We start from the raw sequence: 20,233 nt of genomic DNA on the forward strand, positions 1-20,233 counted from the left end.
CCGCGCAGCGCTTCTAGCGGCCATCCATCGTACTATATCGACTGTACCTTGGATTTCGACGAAGGCAAAGTGGCCCCCGTCACAAGACCCAAAATGCTTGCTGCAAGACCACTAAGTTGTACAGCAGCTAACGGTGCCAAGCCTCTTCTTACTAGACCTAAAGCCAGTAACGCGGCTTGAGCCAAAATTGGAGCAGCTCCGGTGGCGCTTGCCGCTGCCCCTGCTAACTGGCCTCCGCCAACACTCGGCCCGTACACGAAGCATAAGTTATGCCTATCCACCTATCCATCGTCAAACATAATACACGTATTTAATAACAGCGCATTTGTCTGCCGCCAGAGTTAAGGGTGTAGATCTGGCTCGAGCGAGAGTGCGGTGGCACACTCACACCGCTAGACACTGTATACGTCTCGCTAATGCACATTTGGGGCCCCTACGTAGTCTCAATCGCTAGATAAAAGATCAATCTAGCGCGCGAGATCGCCAAACTGGCCTACTTTTGCGTTTTCGAGGCGTAATTTGCATTATTCGGCAGCATGTAGCGAAGCCGCGAGAAGCATTGAGCGGCGCGACAGTGCTGCCACTGTTTCGTGACGGTGGCAGCACTGTCGCGCCGCTCAATGCTTCTCGCACCCTTGCAATCTCGTGTACGTATACAGTGTCTAGCGGTGTTGAGTGTGCCACCGCACTCTCGCTCGAGCCGGATCTACACCCTTAACGAATTTCAATGCAAAACGTTCAAACATACCAAATGTTTTACTACAAGATATAGCAGCCCAAAAGGAGTAATTAGTGGACAGGCTAAACTGTACACCGTTGTCATTGTAAAAACTAGGACTAACCAGGCATAATGAGCACCCAACGGAAATTCCCATAACACTGCTTTTCTAACGTGTACTCTTTCTGCTCTACTTCGAGCTAGACAGAGTCTGATTGTGTACATTGCTAATTCTGGGAATCTGACCAATTCCAACCCACTTCCAAGTAGGGCCGCAGTAATCACATAATTTACAAACAGAGCGCCCTGTAAACATGAAAGATCTTAAATTAGAACCAAATATACACTACCGTCCATAAGTATTTGACTTGAAATAATGCATCCCAATGTAACTTTTGCCGGGAACGAAACTGATGGACGAAAACCATTTTTATGCAAGATAACGATCCTAAACATAGTGCAAAAGTGTGTCAAAATTATTTAAAGCGATTCTGATTGAGAAACTGTGGGATGAAATGGATCGAAAGTTAAAAATATAGTGTTAAAATCAGAGGAACAATTGTGGACTTGATTAGAAAGTGCTTCAGAAACATTAAGAAAGCTCGTTGCTAGGTTGCCTCGAATTGTAAACACTCAAATCGGAGACAAAATCAAAGAACTTTCCATTGACCTTTACTTCTTTCTTTGCTAGGAAATTTTAATTAATTTTTGTAGACATTACCTAGTGAATAAACTAAAAAAATTCAAGCCACTCAGTTCAATTTTAAAAAAGTTATTAGTTTTTAAAGGGTGTCCACTTAATTTTGTTGAAACGCGTTAAATTGCTTATATAGGTGAACGTAACTGTACCTGATCCGGCAAAAATACACAATCCCATCTGCCTGTATCATTCGCTGGATTTACAGTCCACTCTAAAAATGCCTGGGCACTAGTTAATCCTAAACTAGGTAATATGAGAACCATCAACAGTAACAAAAGTAATGTTTTCGTCATTACTGCCCGATTTAAACTGCTCCTAGTCCAGTGTCTAACTAGTGACTCGCTTCTTGCCACTAATACCGGCATTAAAGCAGCAACACTAATCAGTAGTACAGTTGGAAGGAAAGATGAGAGTACTGGACTTAAGTTCATAATCTCTCCTGTAACTGGTAATTTGTTCACAGAAGATACTATTACCTGAAACCAAACCATTACAATTGTTACATTGCAGTGTCGACAAGCCTGAAACCAGCATTCAATGCACATCCAGACGTTTCACAGTGCTGATACATTGGCTGAAAATTACTTACAGCTGGCGTAGTAAGAAAGAATAGTATAATACCCAGAGCGAAATTGATTAAAACAGCATTCAAATACCAACATGATCTTGGTATACTCAAGTGTTCCCACACAATATCAGATGGCGTTGGTGCATAATCTACAACCCACTTTATGCTAGGTGAAGAGCGCAACTGTTTACGCATCGTTTTAGCCGCGCCAGGTGTACCTTTCAATTGTAATGACCAATGTTACTATACTCTTGTCGTTCCATTAAAAAGAATTAACATGTATGTATAAAATAATTGATTATTTTTATCGCATTGAGAAGCAATACAATTCGCTATTTTTAAAATAAAGTGTATACCTAAAGTCACAAAGGCAATACCCAAAGGTTTCTCCAACGACAACTGTTTCTCCTGTTCAACCAGCGCGGTTAATCTTATTTCTTCGTTCATGTAAAATTTATGAGCCTCGATTTTCTAGAAAAACAAATTTTACTTTTATCCTCAAGTTCATTACTACACTGCGGATCTTTATGCAACATAAAAATGTTCTGCATTGATCGTGGGAACCAGGAATAAAATAAAAATTGATTTGACTTTGTTACATTAAAGACAACATTACGATATTCTTAAATTCTTCTAATCCTCTTTACTGTTTTATATTTCACCCAATCAATTTCTTCATAAATGCATCATTATCCGCAGTCTATTCATTACTATAAATTTAATGAATCGCTTACATATTTGCAGCAGCAACCAATCACTTGGCCACATGAATATGGATACATTGTTAATGGGTCCCTCTTCTTCGCATAATTTTCACAATATAATCGTGCTTGTTCGGCACAATCCCTTTCTACGTTCAACGCCGAAAGTCGCTTGATATCATAAGCCAATTTCACATCTTCGATAGTTAGAGTGGGAAATGCCTCTCTGCAGACAACAATAATAGTATACAGGGTGAGTCTCATAACATGACAATCTCAAATAACTCATAAGTTATTTGTTGTATGAAGAAAATGTTCAAACAAATGTTGCATGGTTCCTAGGGGGAAGGTCACCTTCAGTTTTTTAAATAGAATGCCCAATATCTTTGCTCGAACTCGGTTGAAGCACAAAATTCTGCGTAAAATGTATTGATTTTCATATATTCGGGACTTTCGTTTCGTTTCGGGGCTTCCCGGGATCTCGCACACCACTAACTAACTTCTATTTAGGTATATAAGTACCCAATCAGCAGAGCCTGGCACAGCCTACCACCTGACCCAGCCTGCAGAGCCCCTGACCTGCAGATTACGGGCAAACACAACGCTTGGAGCTGCTCGAGGCCTGTGCGCACCAATGTGCCGCATATCACCTGCAGAAACTCGAGCCCAGGGCCTGCCGGCCGGGCCGGGATTCAGCCTGTTTTTGAGAGGGCAGCACGGTCACACTAATGTGGCCAATCAGGCCGATGCCAGTACATATACAAAACACAAGGCGGGTCGTATGAATGTGGCAGAAGTCGTTAAAGTAAACAAAATAAGGCTTTTGAGGGCGATTGCTGCCTAGATTGATCTTTTATCTGGCGTTTTTGACTACTGAAAAACCCCGTGTTTGTATTTTCACGAAATGAGAACGCAAATCCCGCATCCTTGCAATCTTGCAAATGGGCAGAATACTGGCCCGGCCTGCAGGCCCTGGGCACGAGTTTCTGCAGGTGGTATGCGTACATTGGCGCGCACAGGGGCCCGGCCAAAATCGAGCCGGTATGCTATCTGGGTACATTGACAATATTATTAACGTCTAGGGGCCGCTTAAGAACCATGAATCCTGTTTTCGTACAACAAATAACTTACGAGTTATTTGAGATCGTCACTTTCCATTTGTGGTAATAAATATTGTATTCGTTTTTAAATAAAAATTGACATACTTAAAGTATTCGGTAAGGGTGTCTTCCTTGCATTGATGTTTTGGTATTTCTGTTATCAACAGTGTTCTAGCGGCCAGCTCGCCACCGTGTTTAGCTTCTCGCACCTAAATATGTACCATGTAATTTTTGTTATTCGATTCTTTACAATATACGTATATATTATTATGAAGAATCAATAATTAATTAACCCTCATCCGTTCCTCGTGTTTCAAATGAAACGAAACGATTTATAATTAACTTTGTGAGGATCAAATAATAAATATCTGCACAATGTGTTGCTCGCACATCCGCATTTCTCAGTATCATTCGCACGTGTTCGACTTCACTTTGTTTCAATCTTATCGTTCTTACCTTTATCTCGCTACAAAGAGAAGAACGAAGAGAATACGTATCGACTCTTCTTCTTTTCTCCAAGTTCACGCCAACTTTTGATATTCAAAGCTATAATTGTCGTGTAATTATTACAAAACAATGAATTATCCGTCAAAGGACTTGAAAAACCGTGAAAATGATGTGTGTCAGAATGACACATCAGGGTTTTTTTTTGTAATAAATGTTGTCACATTCTTTCGTCGCATGTTTTGCTATTAACAATGCTAAATATATTTAGTTTATGTTTAAAAAAGCCTACAAATGGCAGAACGACGTCCTCCTTTACATGAAAAATGTGTCGAATTGACACGAGGGACGGATGAGGGTTCAGTTTATATACCTAATATCATACCTTTTTCAAGAAACGCTTCATAATGAAACCACCGACTGGTAAATAAGCCAAAATGAGTATCGAGTGCACCCAAATCCATGCAGATGTTGGATCTAAGTTTGACAATGTTGTGTGACCAAATGATGCGGTATCTCCTTGCAAGTTACCATGAAAATTAATTGGTAATGCTACGCATAAAGCTACGATAACCATCATACCAGTTAAGGCAATTAAATGACGCTCGAATGATATGTACAACAAGCCATCAGGTCCTGCCCGTTTTAATAGCTCTTCATCGCTAAAATCATAATCGAAAAATATCATTTTGAATTAACAACATGTCTGTACACTTTAAACACACTACGTTATACTTACGTCACTCTGAATGCTGTAACTAGCCATGAGAGAAAACCTCTATCTACCTGAGAAAGCTGTGAGTTAACTGAATTTTCTATACATATTACATCTGTGTCTCTACCCTCGTTATCTCCATAAAATAGTTCCATCCACCTCTCGTCTGTTTTGTTGAGTAGCGCGAGGCGTCCATAATTCCATGCCTTCTTGCGTAATAAACCAAACAAAACGACAAGTATCTGTAACAACAACGAGTATTATTAATTTGTTTGATTGAAGTGCCTCATTTTTTATGTCTAATATCATTAACGTACGATAATACTTATATGATAATACTAGACATATAATAATAGATAAACAATGTACATAAATGTAATTCTTACCGCAAATCCAATCAAATTTAGCATCAAATTTTCGGGAATGCCTGCATAAAGATCAGTTATAAGTGTTGTGTTGTGCCTTGGTATTGGAATGCACTTATCTGAATTTGGAGGTGGAGCGTCAGACACGCTAGAGCTGAAATTTCATAAAAATAGTATCATAAGGAGTCCTTATTAAGCCTTAACTGGGCGCATGGGGTCTATTTGACACCGAGTGGTATAAAATAGTACGTAACTTTTTCAGGCGCGCCCAGTTAAGGGTTAAATTTACAGATTTAAAAAGAATCTGCTGTTTAACACAGACCTGGGCAATGCTGGCTCGAAAAACACACGTTGCTGTTTCTCTCCTTCCATAGCAACATGTGTTTTTTGAGCCAGCGTCGCCCAGGTCTGGTTTAACACGTATCGGCTATTCTAAATCTATGTACGAGCACTTACGCAATGTCAATGAAAAAATGATTTTAACATCGGTACGATCTAACGTTTGTGTTTCATATTTTATTTGAATATATAATGAATAAAACAAGATATTGTATTGGCCAATAAATCATATCTGATTTCTTGATAAGAAAATATTTGTTATTTTTAGCCTTTAGTTATTCGCATGGGGTCATGGTAATTAAGTAATGTAAAGAAATAATTAATTAGAACTAAGTTGTTTTATCTTGATTGAAACATTATTATATTGGTAAATATATTTCTTCTATCGATCGTATTTGCTAATAATACATTTTTTAATGTTTTCGGCGCAACGGTTCGATCGTTTATTACGGATTATAATAAACGTAAACGAACTGTTTTGCGCCGAAAACATTTAAAAATTTATTATTATTATGTTGGGGTCCTACAAGAAGCCATACGAGCAATTTTGCATAAATCGAGGTGCGAGTAACTAAAAGGCTATTTGTAATACATAAATATACATAATCTAACAATTGAGATTCTAAATAAATATAATTTAAGGGAACCCTCTCTCTCATTCCATTAGTTTTTATATTTATATTGGTTTGAATATGAACAACAAGATGTATTTTTATGCAATTATACTTTTTTATTATCGCAAAGATAACAATAAAATACAAACAACAAAAACATTGTCTGATATATACACATATATATATATATATATATGAATAAGACTTTGTATTTTATATAATATTTGTTTTGTGTAGAATGTGTCATAATAATGTGTTTCTATACATTCACAAAATAGTTCTTTCAAATTAATTGTCATTCTTACATATGGAAGTAATATTTTTAACTTTCTCTTTGTTTCTCTGACAGTTTTTGTATTTGTAAAAACATGTATGTACAATACGTTTTTAATAATCTTGGATTATTGTCCTAAGTCAACACTGTCAGTCAGTGATACACAGTATAACAACAGTATAAATATGTCAACAAATCAATGTCATTGAAAAATTCATACACATAGTTTCGTATTATAGCAGATCTGTCATCATACGTATTTACATATATTTTAAATTCAACTAAATATTTTGTTTTATTGTTTTATACTCTCATTGATCCATAAGTTTATTTCTGTTGGTAAAAATAACCCTATTACACCACTCACTTTCTTTTATTGCGTATTCTTTTGCAAACATAAGTCTTTTGTTTCGATTAATTTCATCGTCGTCTCATTTATATATAGATTTTCAAATTATTCGCCCATTGTTAGTTTTATATGATTGGAACACAAATCACGGATTTTTCGGAAATAAAATCTTGATAAGAATAATAACAGACACTTCAACGAGTAATCCATTGTAAATTGAAATTTCACCAAACAAAAACAATCTGAACTTTTCTCCTGGAATACTTTGGTTGAATTTAATAAATGCAGTAGATAAGAAAATTCGAAATTGAGAATTTTAGTACATGTATTATTATCGCTGTCCTTTTTTTCTATTACTTGAATAACCATATGCAATGAATGCATAACAATATGTTTTTAGAACTTCTTTGTTTATTCTGCATGTAAATATATTAAAACAGAGTAGAAAGGTCAGATTAAGTTGTATATCGATCAATATCAATGTCCTAATATTCATGCAGCTGACAACGCATACGACGTCAAAACGTCGCCCTTTTTAAGTGTGCTAATTAGGACTGATAAAGACACTAAAATAGTAATTGTGTTCAATACGTGCCACGGGACGAATACCTTTACTATAAAATGCAAATCTACGTATATATTAGTAATAAAACAGTTATTTTTCGAAAAATCGAACATTTCTTATACTTACATGTAATCCATGCTTATGATCTTTATATTAGAACATGACTGTTAGATAAATACAAAGGCACATGTTAGCAACTTCGTCGATTTGACGCATCGTACGCGAATATACTATTGCTTACAAGCACTTGCCAGTGTGCGACTTAGTTAGTCTAACCTAACCTGAGTGCTATGATTACGACGAAAGATAACGCAATCTTAGATCAACCAGGTTTCACCACTGACGTGAGATTTGTTTGTTTACATATTTGAACTGTTTCCATAAGTTAGAACTGATCATTCAAAATACGACTCTTTGAAAAGCATGCGTGATATAGCATTTATAATAAAGAACAAAATGACTTGATAAATATAAATGTTCACGAGCCCGCTCAGACCAGGTGATCATCTTTTGTACACACGTATATATAATCTTCGATTTTTATGAAACTGCATGTGTTTGTAGGACTCGAAAAAAAGAGATGTTGAATTCCTCGATATTAATTAAATTTTTCGAGTTTATAAGGGTCAAAAGTTTAGGAAGAACTTATTGTAGTCCGTTACAAAATGCTAACGCAGAACAAAATTTATCACTCTAAATTTACCGGTAATTAAAATATACCTATTTCTACCGAAACCAGACTCAGACAAAATGACTGGTCTTTATGTTGCCAGATAAGATGTAAGGTGCGCGATAACATTTCATAACAAAAACATCAAAAAATCTATCTAAATATAATCAACGGTTTCAGATATTGCGTATTTTGCAAGATTTCTGGCGCATGCGCGGCGATTTTAGCCTCAGTAAAGTAAAATTCTCGATAAAATGAGGTACCTTGAACACCCGGTAACACTACCTTGTCATCATAATATAGATACGTTACTGTTTTGGACGCGCATGCGCGAGAAATCCTGCACAATATCTCGCCATTCACCAAAGATACTTTTCCACTTGGAAAGGTATCAGTCAAAATGACTGGTATTGGTATAAGTAGCCATGATACGATATTATTTTGATTCTGTATAAATAAAACAAAAAGAAAATTCATTATATTACACCTTTAGTTATCGCTGTAAAAGTCATCACATCATTGCGGAAGAAAAATGTAACATAAAGTAGAAATTTCAGAATGAAATCGTAAAACCAGTCATTTTGACTGGCGTGGTAGATCTACCGTTAAAAAAGTGTCGAATTACTATATTTCAGGCAATTTATTGCTTGCGCAACTCGGTGTGCTACTGCACATGGGCTGCCACATATTCTACCAGAGCGGATATGAGAGCTTACGCCCGAGATTTTCTGCCTTCATTTTTGTCAGTATATGTATATAGACAGAGATAGATTATAGATCATAAATCATAGCCCAATATGTCCTATACCCACTTTTAGCATGCTAAAGATTTATCATAAATCAATAATATATTCCAATACTTTTACAAATTACTATTGCAATAAAAAAAATATTTCGAGATGAAGAAGAATGCCGAGGCAAACAAGTTGTATACAACAATATTTTCAAGCGTATCATTACTAATATTAGTATCTGTGACTAAGCTGCTGTTAATAGGTATTTATTAACTAGTGCTCACTTGAATTAAACACAAAGGAAAACTTATCAGATGCTTCATGGAATCGGTAATCTGCAGCAATAAAAATTTGACAACTGTAAATATGTTTCACAATTAAAAGTTTATAATTCGTAATAAACGATCGAACCGTTGCGCCGAAAACATTAAAAAATTTATTAAAAGTTACACTGTTATGAGTGGTACGTTTAAAATTAAATTTTAAACGTAAATTACGTTGAAAGTGTAATCACTTTGTATGTAATGACTGATATCATATTATACACAAAAAATGTTATCTCTTTGTAAAATGAATTAATCATCTTCGATCAACACCGGTTTTATATCTTACTTGTTGTAATCTATTTATTGAGAAAGTTAATATTAAATCAGCTTTGTTCAGAAATTTCAAGAGAGCTGAAATATCGGTTACTTTTGTTCAAGGAAATAGACGAGAATAGTGCGTAACAATGTACAATAATATTTAATTTGATATATAATACAGAAATTAGAAATTAATTGCTATTAGATACATTTACATTTAATATGTATAAAGCCAGAGTTGGGCAAAATTCGTATTTGTATTTAAATACAAATTTTGCCCAACTCTGTATAAGGCTAACCAAATGTGCATAATTGTATAAAAAGATATTCTGTTTACAGTCCGCTTTTGATATTAAATCAAATAATATTAAATAATATGTATAAAGCCAGAGTTGGGCAAAATTCGTATTTGTATTTAAATACAAATTTTGCCCAACTCTGTATAAGGCTAACCAAATGTACATAATTGTATAAAAAGATATTCTGTTTGCAGTCCGCTTTTGATATTAAATCAAAATACCTCGACGCTTATGATCGTTGATACTGATCAAACGGTTGCAGTTCCCCTGTTGTGATACAATCTAATACCCAAGACTCTTTTAAACCATTTCCATCAATTATAATTTTCGCAGTTTCTGGACGTTCAGTAATATGACCACCTGCAGTTTTTACAAGATCTTTCAACACATTGTGTGGAGGTGTTGTACATTTTCCAATGTACAAATTTCCACAGGCGGCAAACAATTCAGGAACGTACGAAGTTCCGAATAATTGTCTATCCTTACGGTTTTCCTAAAAATATAGTAAAATTTATGTTTTTTACTAAATAGAGGGGAGTTGTTGTTCGCTCGCTTCGCGTCAATAATGTAAATTTCTATTGAAATATTGTTTAAAAGCTGCGACGTTCTACTGAAATATTAATTAAAAGCTACGACGTTCGTTTTTTTGTTGTATTGAAACATGATTCTAAAAGCTTTTCCCGAATTTTCCATTTTTCCGCGATACTTTTCCAATTTTTCTTATCCTATAACCTAGTTCGGACTAATACGAACATTTTAAAAAAATAATTAGCTAAATCGGTCCAGCCGTTCTCAAGTTATGCGCTTACCAACGAACAGTATTTGACTTTTATTTATATAGATAGATATACAACATTGTATGTTTTTATATTTATACGTACCAGTACTGCTTTTGAGAAGTGCGTCAATTCATATCCTTCTGGATTCAACCATGTACTGTTTTCTAACGATTTCAAAACCCATTCAAGGCTGACAAGCCAACAGCCACGTATGATTCCATGTAGCATGTTTATTGTTCGCACACCCGTGGTTACAACATGCGTTGTTCGTTTTGTAACGGTTGATTCAATTTTTGCATGACCCAGAGCTTTCACAACGCTTTTAACGGTATTTTTATCGCTAGACAAAAAAGATGTATGTAACATTTAACGAACATGTGTGAAAAGAGAGTTGCAAAAAAGGTTTGAGGAAAAATGGTTCTTACTCGTTACACAAACCAGTCATGACTAGACTTATTCTTCGTACATTTTTATTTCTTAGTTGTGTCGCGGATCGTTTCTTCAATGATTGAAAATCGTTCAAAGAATTCCTACGTGAAACACGGGTATGCTCCTCGATACAATTGTCTCTACTCTCCTGTAATCTCCTTAAAATATCATCGTTAGCGGTCAATTTTTTAACAACGATCTTTTTACTAATAACTTTCCTAGGTTTTCTTTTCTGTATTTTTTCATCACGGGCAACGGAATTATCATTTTCTAATGCTAACTGATCGCCGCTTTTTCCATCGCTGTGTTCTACACTTCTGCGCTTGCTCACTGCATTCAGTTTATTGTTTGCATCCTGTTTCTTCTTCCTTTTGTTACGTTTCTTTCTTAATATTTGAGGTGGTACATTTTCATTTTCCACCGGGGAAAATGTTAATAATTCCGAAGTTTCGCGTAAAGGCAATAACTTTTTTTTACCCCTTTTTTTCGACGAGATCATCGTAGAATCTTTTGCATCTTGAATTTTTAATTCGCTTTCGTCAGTTGATTCCCTTATAATTATTGATTTTTGTAATTCTGCACAGGGATGCAAAGAGGAATTATCCAATATTATAGATTCACTTCTACTTTTCCCTTTGTCGTATGATTTTCTATGTTCTTTGGGTGTACCTTGTTCCCTATAACATGGAAGATTAAAAAGAATATAACATGATTTGTATATAAAGTCTTTAAAATAGTGCAAGTACTGACTACCCGGGTACAATCATCACAATCATCAGAAACCCTCACAATCGTCAGAAAAATATCTCGTTTCACGATTCACTCGAAATATATATTTTCGTATGATATACTAAAACAATTAAACAATTCATTTCCTGAATTAGATATTCTTGCTTTTAAGTTAAAATACAAATTTCCAGTTGTAAAAAACATATGTAACAGCAAATGTATGTAATAGCTCTACTTTAAAAGGAGAAATATTTATACTCACATAGAAGATAATTTACTGCTAGAAGAATTTACTTCGATAGCATTTCCATTGTTGTTAATAATGCGGGAGCATACTACATTTTGTTTCAATCGAGTTTTTAATAAAACTGAATGAGACGTTGGATAAGGAGTAGCTTCGATATAGCTTCTACTGTCTTGAACTTCATCCGATATTATTTTAATTTTGGAAGCAACATTAGACCGACGATCTCTATATATTGTATCATTTCTCGTTCCTTGAGGTTTTATTAATTCAGTGTTCTCCACTCGAACTGAATTAGTACTATCAACTTTTTCTTCCATATGTCTGCTTTCATTTATCATACTATTCAACTTCGACATACTTCTAGTAATATTATTCTCCCGTGAACATAATTTGTTTGGAGCGTCTAAAGATGTATTCATTTGTAACGAAGTACTAATTGTACTTTGCTTCGTTCCTTCTAAAATTGTTGAGTAAATACCTCTCTCCTGCTTATTTCTTAAGCTCTTATTACTATTTTCCGCTGTAGGTTCTTTACGTTTGGATATATCTATATTTTGATTATCTTTACTCGATCCGTTGATAGATGTGTTTACAGCCAGAGAAGTCTGCGAGGTTCTTGTACGGTGTTCTTCGAAAGTAGTATTTTCTTTGTCGAACTGTGTTTTGCTAGTCTGCTGAACAGCCAAAGAATTTCTCTTATTATTTAATACACATTCTTGTTGAATATGTGTTATTTCCATAGACACTGTATCTTTCTTTGTCATAGAATGGGAAGGTGAATCGTTAATGTCATGGTCTGTTTCTGAATTTGTATCTAACGTTTCATCCTGTATCATTGTAGAACAACCAATAGGTACTGCTATTAATATACTATCATCTTGTGATACATTTAAATTTGGAGGGCATTTATCTTTGGATGTAACAGAACAATTAGTTCTGTTATTAACAGCTGCCAAATTCGAAATATCAACCGTTCGGTTGCTATTAACTGGCGCAGCGATATTGCTATGTATTTTGTTTTTTGTATTCTGCAAGCAGTCTTCGGAATCGAATAATCGTCTTTTATTCAAAGTACATTGTTTCCTTTGTTTCCTAACATTTTTACTTTTGTGTTTATCCTTCGGTGTGCTGTCGATACATTGATCGAGGTTGTTGCTTAGAACCGCTTGAGTTTTAACAGACAGCTCGTTCTGTCTATCGAATATCTGTGTGGTCTTAGCTAAAATAACTTGCTTCAATATTTCACAACTTTTATCTAAACTCACAGCGTCATTTCTTATTCTTTTCAAAGTTGTACTTAGACATTTCAAAGGAACATTCTGATGAGCTACGTCGCTAATATTGTCGACAGACGCCTGTCTATCTCTAAAACTTCTGTATCTTCTGATTCTTTGGGTTCTATTAGAACCGATTGCAGGCGAAGGTACCTTATCGGTACATTCAACGTTTGTTTGCCTGAGCGATCCATTTCCAGAATCTGTTAAATTCGACGAACAACTTAAATTGACAGCTAATGAACTATCCTGATGTCGAAGGCTATCACTTTCATCAGACACGTGTGTTGTTACAATTCTGTGTTTATCCGGATTCATCGTTCACTGCTTTATGAATAATAGTTCGAAGAAAACTTTTCACAATTGAAAACTACATCTACTATGATTTTTAATGTCACATTTTGATAAAATTCTCATTCTGTTAGGAATGGAGTGCATCAAAACATAACGGCGGCTTGGTTGATCACGTGATCGAAATTTCATTGGTCTCACGTGTGTATATGATGAAGTTCGTACATGCAATCTGATTGGTTGTTAGACGCACGTATCTTTGTGATTGGTCGAAGCATTAGCATCAACGAATCAGATTACGCTACAGCCAGAATTCAACAAAGTAAAATTCCCCGTAGGCAGAAAAATGCATTGCATGTTGCCATGTTGCATGCAGTGTTCCGATATGGTCCAAAATTTCTCGCGCATGCGCGGGCAAAACAGTAACGTATCTATGATGACGAGGTAGTGGAGCCCTGCGCTCTGCGCCCTAGGACAGTTATATTGACGCGAAAGTACCGAAACAATCTGCTCCGGACAAAAAAACTTCAGAACGTGTCCTACAAGTTACAAAATATACACAAATACACATGTTATACATTCATTTTTCAGAATCAAATCATACAAATCTTCTAAAATTCTGCGGGGTGCTCAAGGTACCTCATTTTATTGAGAATCTTACTTTACTGAGGCTGAAAGCGCCACCGTCGCGCGAGAAATCTTGGACCATATTGGACCATATTCAACCATTTCAGCCATATTCAACCATATTGGAACTGATTAAAACACTGTCTCTGGCATCACTTTGCATTTTGCACGCACAATCTGTATGGATTTTCAGTCTGTGAATCTGTGAATCGAGTGTCTACCAGTGATAAGATCACCACATTATAATGCACCTTAGACCATATACACGTCGACCATAACCGTGTTAATTTTTATCATTGGAGTCATCGACACACACGAACACAAACAGGTGAAAATACGACCATGCAACTTTCACGCGGTATTTACATCTCGAATAATGCTAATGCAGGCGTTACTGTCACTTTCAAGCCTTATAACTTGAAAAATATTTAAGGAAATAATGTTTTATTATAGCGTTTTGGAACTGCAATTATGATATTATAAACAGAGACTGAGGACTATTGTCGGTGCCATAAATTATTAATTATAATTGTCACTTTCTACGTGTCCATCACCATTGACAATACACATTTGTATTGATCTTCGATATTGATCTCCAATATCGATCTGCACGCGAGCGGAATTTACTACATACTGCTACATACTGACTTGACTGCATGGTAGGTATCCATAGGTAACAGTTAGAGACATTCGAATTTATTAAACAGGCACACAACACACTAAAAGGATTGAACAAAACAGTCACACTAAAAGAAAAGAACTGAAGTAGTACATACGTTAACAGAACTAAATGGAACAGTACAATGATTAAACAGAAATAATAATAACTTTGAACTAAGAATTCAGATACTTCGACTTCTTCACTCACTGAATGCACGTCTCAAACTAATTTGTCGATCATGAAAGAACTAATGAAAACAGCACGTGGAAAATAAGTTTGAACTTTGTTTATAATATTGAGTCTAATCGCAGTAATGTAGTACTGACTCATTCGACGCCACTCAACAGTGGTTGTTAGCTGTTGGCTGTCGGACAACCAACTCATTGTCAGAATAATATCATATAGCACCTTTTTGTGCTATTTGCACATTTATAGCACATTTAAGAAAAGTAGATTGATCTTTAGATCTCCTCCGCTATTCCACCCACGAGAAAACAATTAATACTACGTAATACTATGTGTTTGGTTTGACGTAGCCCGTCAAACCAAACAACTTTTGTACAAACACTTTTTTGACAATGACAATGCCTTCCGAGATATCCTACTGTTCTCACTTAAACAGGACACTCTGTATTATACAAATTACAAAATTACATTTAAAAGAAATATATTCTATTCTATAAACTTCTGTAAACAACCACGTTTACATTAATCAAAGTTAATATAATTAAATATACTACAGAGAGAAGAACTTCATTTCTATTCATTTAAAATCAAAATGAATACATATATGTATCCAATGTTTTTCAATGTTCATATATTTCAGGAGTTTCAACGCCCGAAAAGGGTGATAAAGAGGCCGAAGAAGTACCTTACGACACCTTCAGAGGACGAGCCTCTGCCAAAGAGGTGGATACCGGTCACAGTGGAGGTCGACGAGGAGGTCGACGAGGTGGTTGACGAGGAAGTTGACCACCTCGAAGGGTCGCTCCTCGATATGGAGGGCGAAGAGCCAGAGAGCCCACCACCCACTCCTCACCCCCGCTCCCAAGCCCCTGTACAACCCTGTTCACCTCCCTCGTCGCCTCTTCCCACTGAGGAACTAATCATGCAAATGTGGGAATGGTAATTTGCATATTTAATTTTAAATTCAGAAATAATTATAATTATATATAGCTTGTGTCAAATCTAGCTGTGCGGCTGAATGTCCTCCGCAAGGGGAAATGACCCCGCTGCGCAATGGTAAATAGGTGGAACTTCGCAACGATAGAGAACTGATCGTCATCTGTCAAACGATGCACGTGGCGACAGTTCAGTTAAAAAGTAAAGTGACACAAGTGTATTCACACAAACATATAAACAGTTGTTTTGTATGTTTACTGCTGTAAGAAATAATGGACAGTACGTACTTTTGACGAGGTGTGTACCTTACCGTTCATATGTTGCATCCTTCTCTCGACGAGTGTGGTCTTTGTTTTTGTCTGCGCATTCCTAAGTTTTGGTCAATCGCACAGCCAGATTTGACAAGCTGTACTTATTATATTATATATAGTGTAATGTTTGTTTTTGGTTTAGCATGCAACAGTCCGCTGAACGGGAAAACCGTTATATCGAAAACCAGGAACGACTTCTGCGGAAGCAGGAGCAACTGCAGGAGTCCGTGGCCCGCTTGGACGAGAAGCTGGAGTGAGTATGATGTCATCCTAAGAATTTGTTGAAATGATCTTTAATGGGAAGATGGTTCATTTATTAATTTTCCTTTGCTCCCACAGGGGGCTACGTCGAATTGCAACGGCGGCAGAGCAGTGGGAGCGGCCGAACAACTTACCTCTGCGCTCCATAGAGGATGTAGGCCGTTTTGAGAGTTGTCCTGCAGATGAGTACGACAGTGTCGTAAGTATATATTGTAATACAGATATATAATAAAAGTAAATATATCAAATTTATTAATATACGAACTAATGCTTATTTTCTTTTTTTAGGTTGGGTACCTAGCCCAAGTGGGAGGGCACTCTTTGAGACAGATGGTGAATGCCTCTTTCAAAGAGGTCTTCACCGACAATGTGGCAGCCTCATACACGTGGTCGGGTGCCCATGGGACCCGACCACTGTACCGGACGCGGATAATATACGCCATATATGGTAAGCATTGTACATAATTGATTTAGTTTAATCTCACTATTAATTTTGTGTTTATCTTGATTAATTTATTGTATAGTATTATATTTATCTTGATTTAAATTAATGTTACAGCCGCAGCGAAGCGGAGCAGAGAATTCACCACGACGAAACGGGATTTCGGGAAGACGGCGAGACTGGCGCTTAAAGCGGCGAAGCAGCGGATCCGACAACGGCCTGTGCGTGTAGTACCGCCCATCCCCGCGAAACGCATTAGGAAAACCGAAATTATTACCCGAACAATCGGGGCGAGGGTGCAGGGGAGTCCATTAAAATACGAGTACTAGTTTTTGATATACCAACCAATTTTAACCTTGTTCTTGACATGTTTTGACAAGGTCGTCGTCTTGAATGACCCTGACTTTGGAAAAATTAGCGACAACACGGTTTGTTAAGGAGTTATTAGCGAAAAACACGGACCAATTCAGAGCGCGGCTACAGCAAACGTCCCGCTTAGCGTGGCGTCGCCGTTGGCCAAGCCAGAATCAATCCGCTGTAGCCGCGCTCTGATTGGTCCGTGTTTTTCGTTAATAACTCATAAACAAAGCCGCGGACACCATTTTTGCAAAGGCAAACATCGCATCAAATGATCTTAGTTGAAGGAATTTTGTGACACACTCTATATATTAAAATCGTACCACAATTATACATCCTTAGGTATAGTTATTCCTTTTTCACTTTATCATTATAAGAGGAAAGAAATATTGAAACTATTCTATACAATTTATTTTGCAATACAGTTATAACTAAAACCGATGAAAGAACTTTTAATGTTAGAGATTATATGAAGAAATCACTGTATATATACATTTGTATTGTCACATCAACATAAATATCGTTAAATAAATAAGTTTGGATTACGTAGCAAGTACTAATTTAGTAACTCGTATTTTCAGTTACAATCGGAAAAATGTATAGCAAATATAAAAACTAAATGTACTTGTGGAAGTTTGTTAAAAATATCAACAATGCGAGAAACATGATTGCATAACTATTGAATAACTGCGTAGAAATATCAGATATTATTACATTAAGATTATAAAGTTGATTTGATGTGTAAGATATAAATACAAAATGAAAAACTATTAATATAAAATTATTCGAAATAATTTCAGTGTAATTTTGTAATTAACAAAAATCGTCACACTCTTAACAATAATATAAGTGTACGTGAAGCTGTTTATGCTCGTGAATCTATTACTTTACATTACTGTAGTAAATACTTCATAATTTTTACCATTCAAATACACGCCCCATACACATTTGTAATCTTCAGTAAACCCATTGTAAACCATACCTCCACCATAGCCTACTATTGCCCCTACGTTCCTTTCCAACGCGCCCGCAAGCTACACTCAGACCGTGGATGGTTAAATATTCAATGAAATTGTTATTCAAGGGCTAAAAAAATTGGTGGGTGTATACTGGAGAATCCTCTGTGTCTGTATTGTACAATAAAGATAATTTATTCATGCAAAATGAAAAATATTGGGTATTCATTACAGCAGCAAATGATTCGTGCCGCTTTTCCCATAAGACGCAATGTTAATTCCGGCACGAATTATTTGCGCTTAGTATACGTACTTACAGCGCCATCTAGCGGCAAAACGCTCAAACTGTTAGCCAAATGTTACCGACAGAGACTATATCTCGTCTGTGCTAATTACACCTAAATGCATCAACTATCGGTAAGATCGGGCGCGACACCGAAGTGGAGTTGGTAAATGATGTTTGCGAGCGCAGCATTCTACGTTACCCGAGGATGGCGCAATTGAACATTTTCGAAAAAAGATTTCTTAATATTTTAATTGTCATTTTCTACCTAGGTCTGGGTTAGTTTTGGGTCAGATTTCGATGTGATTATATTTAGTTTTTTATTACACGTAATCCCTGTACGGTAGAAAATGACACTAAAATGAAGACATTCTTTTTCGAGTCGCCAAAAATCAAAAGTCGCAAAGTGAATCTACGTGTAAAATTCTAGCTAAAGAGTAACAGTTATTTCGTAGCTCGCTAAGTAATTTCTCCAAATTTAAATAACAAGTCGCGTAAGATAATTCGGTAACGATTGATAAATATAAATAAATAAATCTCCATTACATAATTGAAACCTGTAAATATCTATTTCAGTTGTCCCCGATATAAATATCATCGCACGCAGGGACATTTGTCCGGGGCGCCATTTTGGCTGTAACTATGAGAAAAATATTGATGCGTTAAATACCCAATTAATAGAAAATTTGCTTTTATTAAAATAAATGCTTTTATTAAAATTTCAATAAAATGATTTTATTTTTATTGTAGATCAAAAATATGTACCTTTATTTAAAAAATATGTACATATTCTTAAGGGGCGGCAATTTGTCTTTTTGTCCGGGGCGACGTAACCGCTAGAGCGGGCGCTGCAGGGTCTCTGTTTATCAGTCGAGTGTATAATAAAGTCAAACTATAGAATCCAATTTCAGAAATCTATCAAAATCTACGTAAATATCCAGTTCAAATTCGTTCTAAAACTGCGCTGATAGACGACTGTTTCTAGGATCTTCGATCTTCCTACAAAAAATCTTTCAAACAAAACAACAAAGAAGTTGCGTGAAACAAGTAATCGCGGGATCGCGGTTGTCGCAAACAGGCGGCGCGAGCGGCCGCGATGGAAACGCGTTAACAAACAGACGAACAGATATGCCTGAGAGTTCTGCGGCCTATTAAATGTAAATGAGAAAAAGTTGAACGAGCGACAAGCGGTGGTCTCGAAATAAAAAGATGCTCGTTGCAGAGATCGCAGGACCGAACCGATTCCTTTTTGAATCGCTCCATTGTCTTATCTGGTTGGCCGGGCGCCGCGCCGGTTGAAAAAGGGTGCGTCGCAAGACGTGAGAAAACGCGTTTCTCGCGGCAGATCGAAGCACTTTTAATTAACAGCGTTATAATCCATTCTCATGTACGGAAAGCCGGTCGTCAGCTGCTCCCCTTGCCCCCGTCCCCGCGGGGTTCGCTCAGTATACCGTGAAAAGGAAGGATACTTAGGAAATCAGCGTTACGAAGTAAACCCAGCAGAGCGTGAACGGGGGGTCCTACGACACAGGATGTTCTCCTACCTTCCGTGTCTTTCGAGCTGGCAGCCCTCCTACCGTAATATCGTCTATTCGTGGAAAGATACTGACAGAGTGCCGTTCCGAACAATGGCGGAAACTTGTAAATACGTGTGAACCCACCGAGAATTCGTCCGACGAGCCGACGACACTGGAAAAGCAATCGTAAACTCTACTTTGCTCGAAC

At 36.6% G+C, this 20,233-nt stretch overlaps 2 protein-coding genes across 7 annotated transcripts in view; one reads left to right on the forward strand and one right to left on the reverse strand.

The window, feature by feature from the left end:
- The window catches only part of Tmem63 (transmembrane protein 63), a 17,761-nt gene extending 4,018 nt beyond the window's left edge, over nt 1–13,743 (reverse strand). Inside the window, exons 1-11 of one of the 4 annotated variants that reach the window (XM_076426383.1) lie at nt 7,579–8,133; nt 5,333–5,465; nt 4,971–5,188; nt 4,617–4,893; nt 3,893–3,996; nt 2,721–2,913; nt 2,343–2,457; nt 2,008–2,204; nt 1,568–1,894; nt 749–1,024; nt 48–281 (exon numbers count right to left, since the gene is read on the reverse strand). In XM_076426383.1, the coding sequence (XP_076282498.1) occupies nt 48–281; nt 749–1,024; nt 1,568–1,894; nt 2,008–2,204; nt 2,343–2,457; nt 2,721–2,913; nt 3,893–3,996; nt 4,617–4,893; nt 4,971–5,188; nt 5,333–5,465; nt 7,579–7,589 (2,085 nt within the window). In that variant the 5' untranslated portion in view covers nt 7,590–8,133. Of the gene's footprint in view, nt 1–47; nt 282–748; nt 1,025–1,567; nt 1,895–2,007; nt 2,205–2,342; nt 2,458–2,720; nt 2,914–3,892; nt 3,997–4,616; nt 4,894–4,970; nt 5,189–5,332; nt 5,466–6,905; nt 7,186–7,578; nt 8,134–8,172; nt 10,233–10,620; nt 10,859–10,943; nt 11,625–11,938 lie in introns of those variants that run through there. The other 3 variants (XM_076426384.1, XR_013009171.1, XR_013009170.1) reach the window with 3 other exon arrangements.
- LOC143209996 (uncharacterized) lies at nt 7,728–18,063 on the forward strand. Of its 3 annotated transcripts, none has more exons than XM_076426395.1 (7): nt 13,862–14,473; nt 14,569–14,774; nt 15,603–15,901; nt 16,352–16,462; nt 16,549–16,669; nt 16,759–16,918; nt 17,030–18,063. In XM_076426395.1, the coding sequence occupies exons 2-7, from the start codon at nt 14,772–14,774 to the stop codon at nt 17,239–17,241; spliced, it is 906 nt and encodes a 301-aa protein (XP_076282510.1). In that variant the 5' UTR covers nt 13,862–14,473; nt 14,569–14,771; the 3' UTR covers nt 17,242–18,063. The 3 variants fall into 3 exon arrangements, with proteins under 3 accessions (XP_076282507.1, XP_076282510.1, XP_076282508.1); XM_076426393.1 differs by having other exon boundaries at nt 13,862–14,443; XM_076426392.1 differs by lacking the exons at nt 13,862–14,473; nt 14,569–14,774 and adding an exon at nt 7,728–7,796.
- Nucleotides 18,064–20,233: the final 2,170 nt, after the last annotated feature.

Source organism: Lasioglossum baleicum, chromosome 6 (genome assembly GCF_051020765.1).
Source record: "Lasioglossum baleicum chromosome 6, iyLasBale1, whole genome shotgun sequence".
Classification (NCBI taxonomy): domain Eukaryota; kingdom Metazoa; phylum Arthropoda; class Insecta; order Hymenoptera; family Halictidae; genus Lasioglossum; species Lasioglossum baleicum.

Excerpts from the sequence above, each read along its gene's own strand:
- LOC143209996 (XM_076426392.1), top strand. The coding sequence starts at position 7,743 with ATGATTACGACGAAAGATAACGCAATCTTAGATCAACCAGGTTTCACC. Across the intron at positions 15,902-16,351 it reads ATCATGCAAATGTGGGAATG|CATGCAACAGTCCGCTGAAC; the intron begins GTAATTTGCATA and ends TTTTTGGTTTAG. Across the intron at positions 16,919-17,029 it reads GATAATATACGCCATATATG|CCGCAGCGAAGCGGAGCAGA; the intron begins GTAAGCATTGTA and ends TTAATGTTACAG.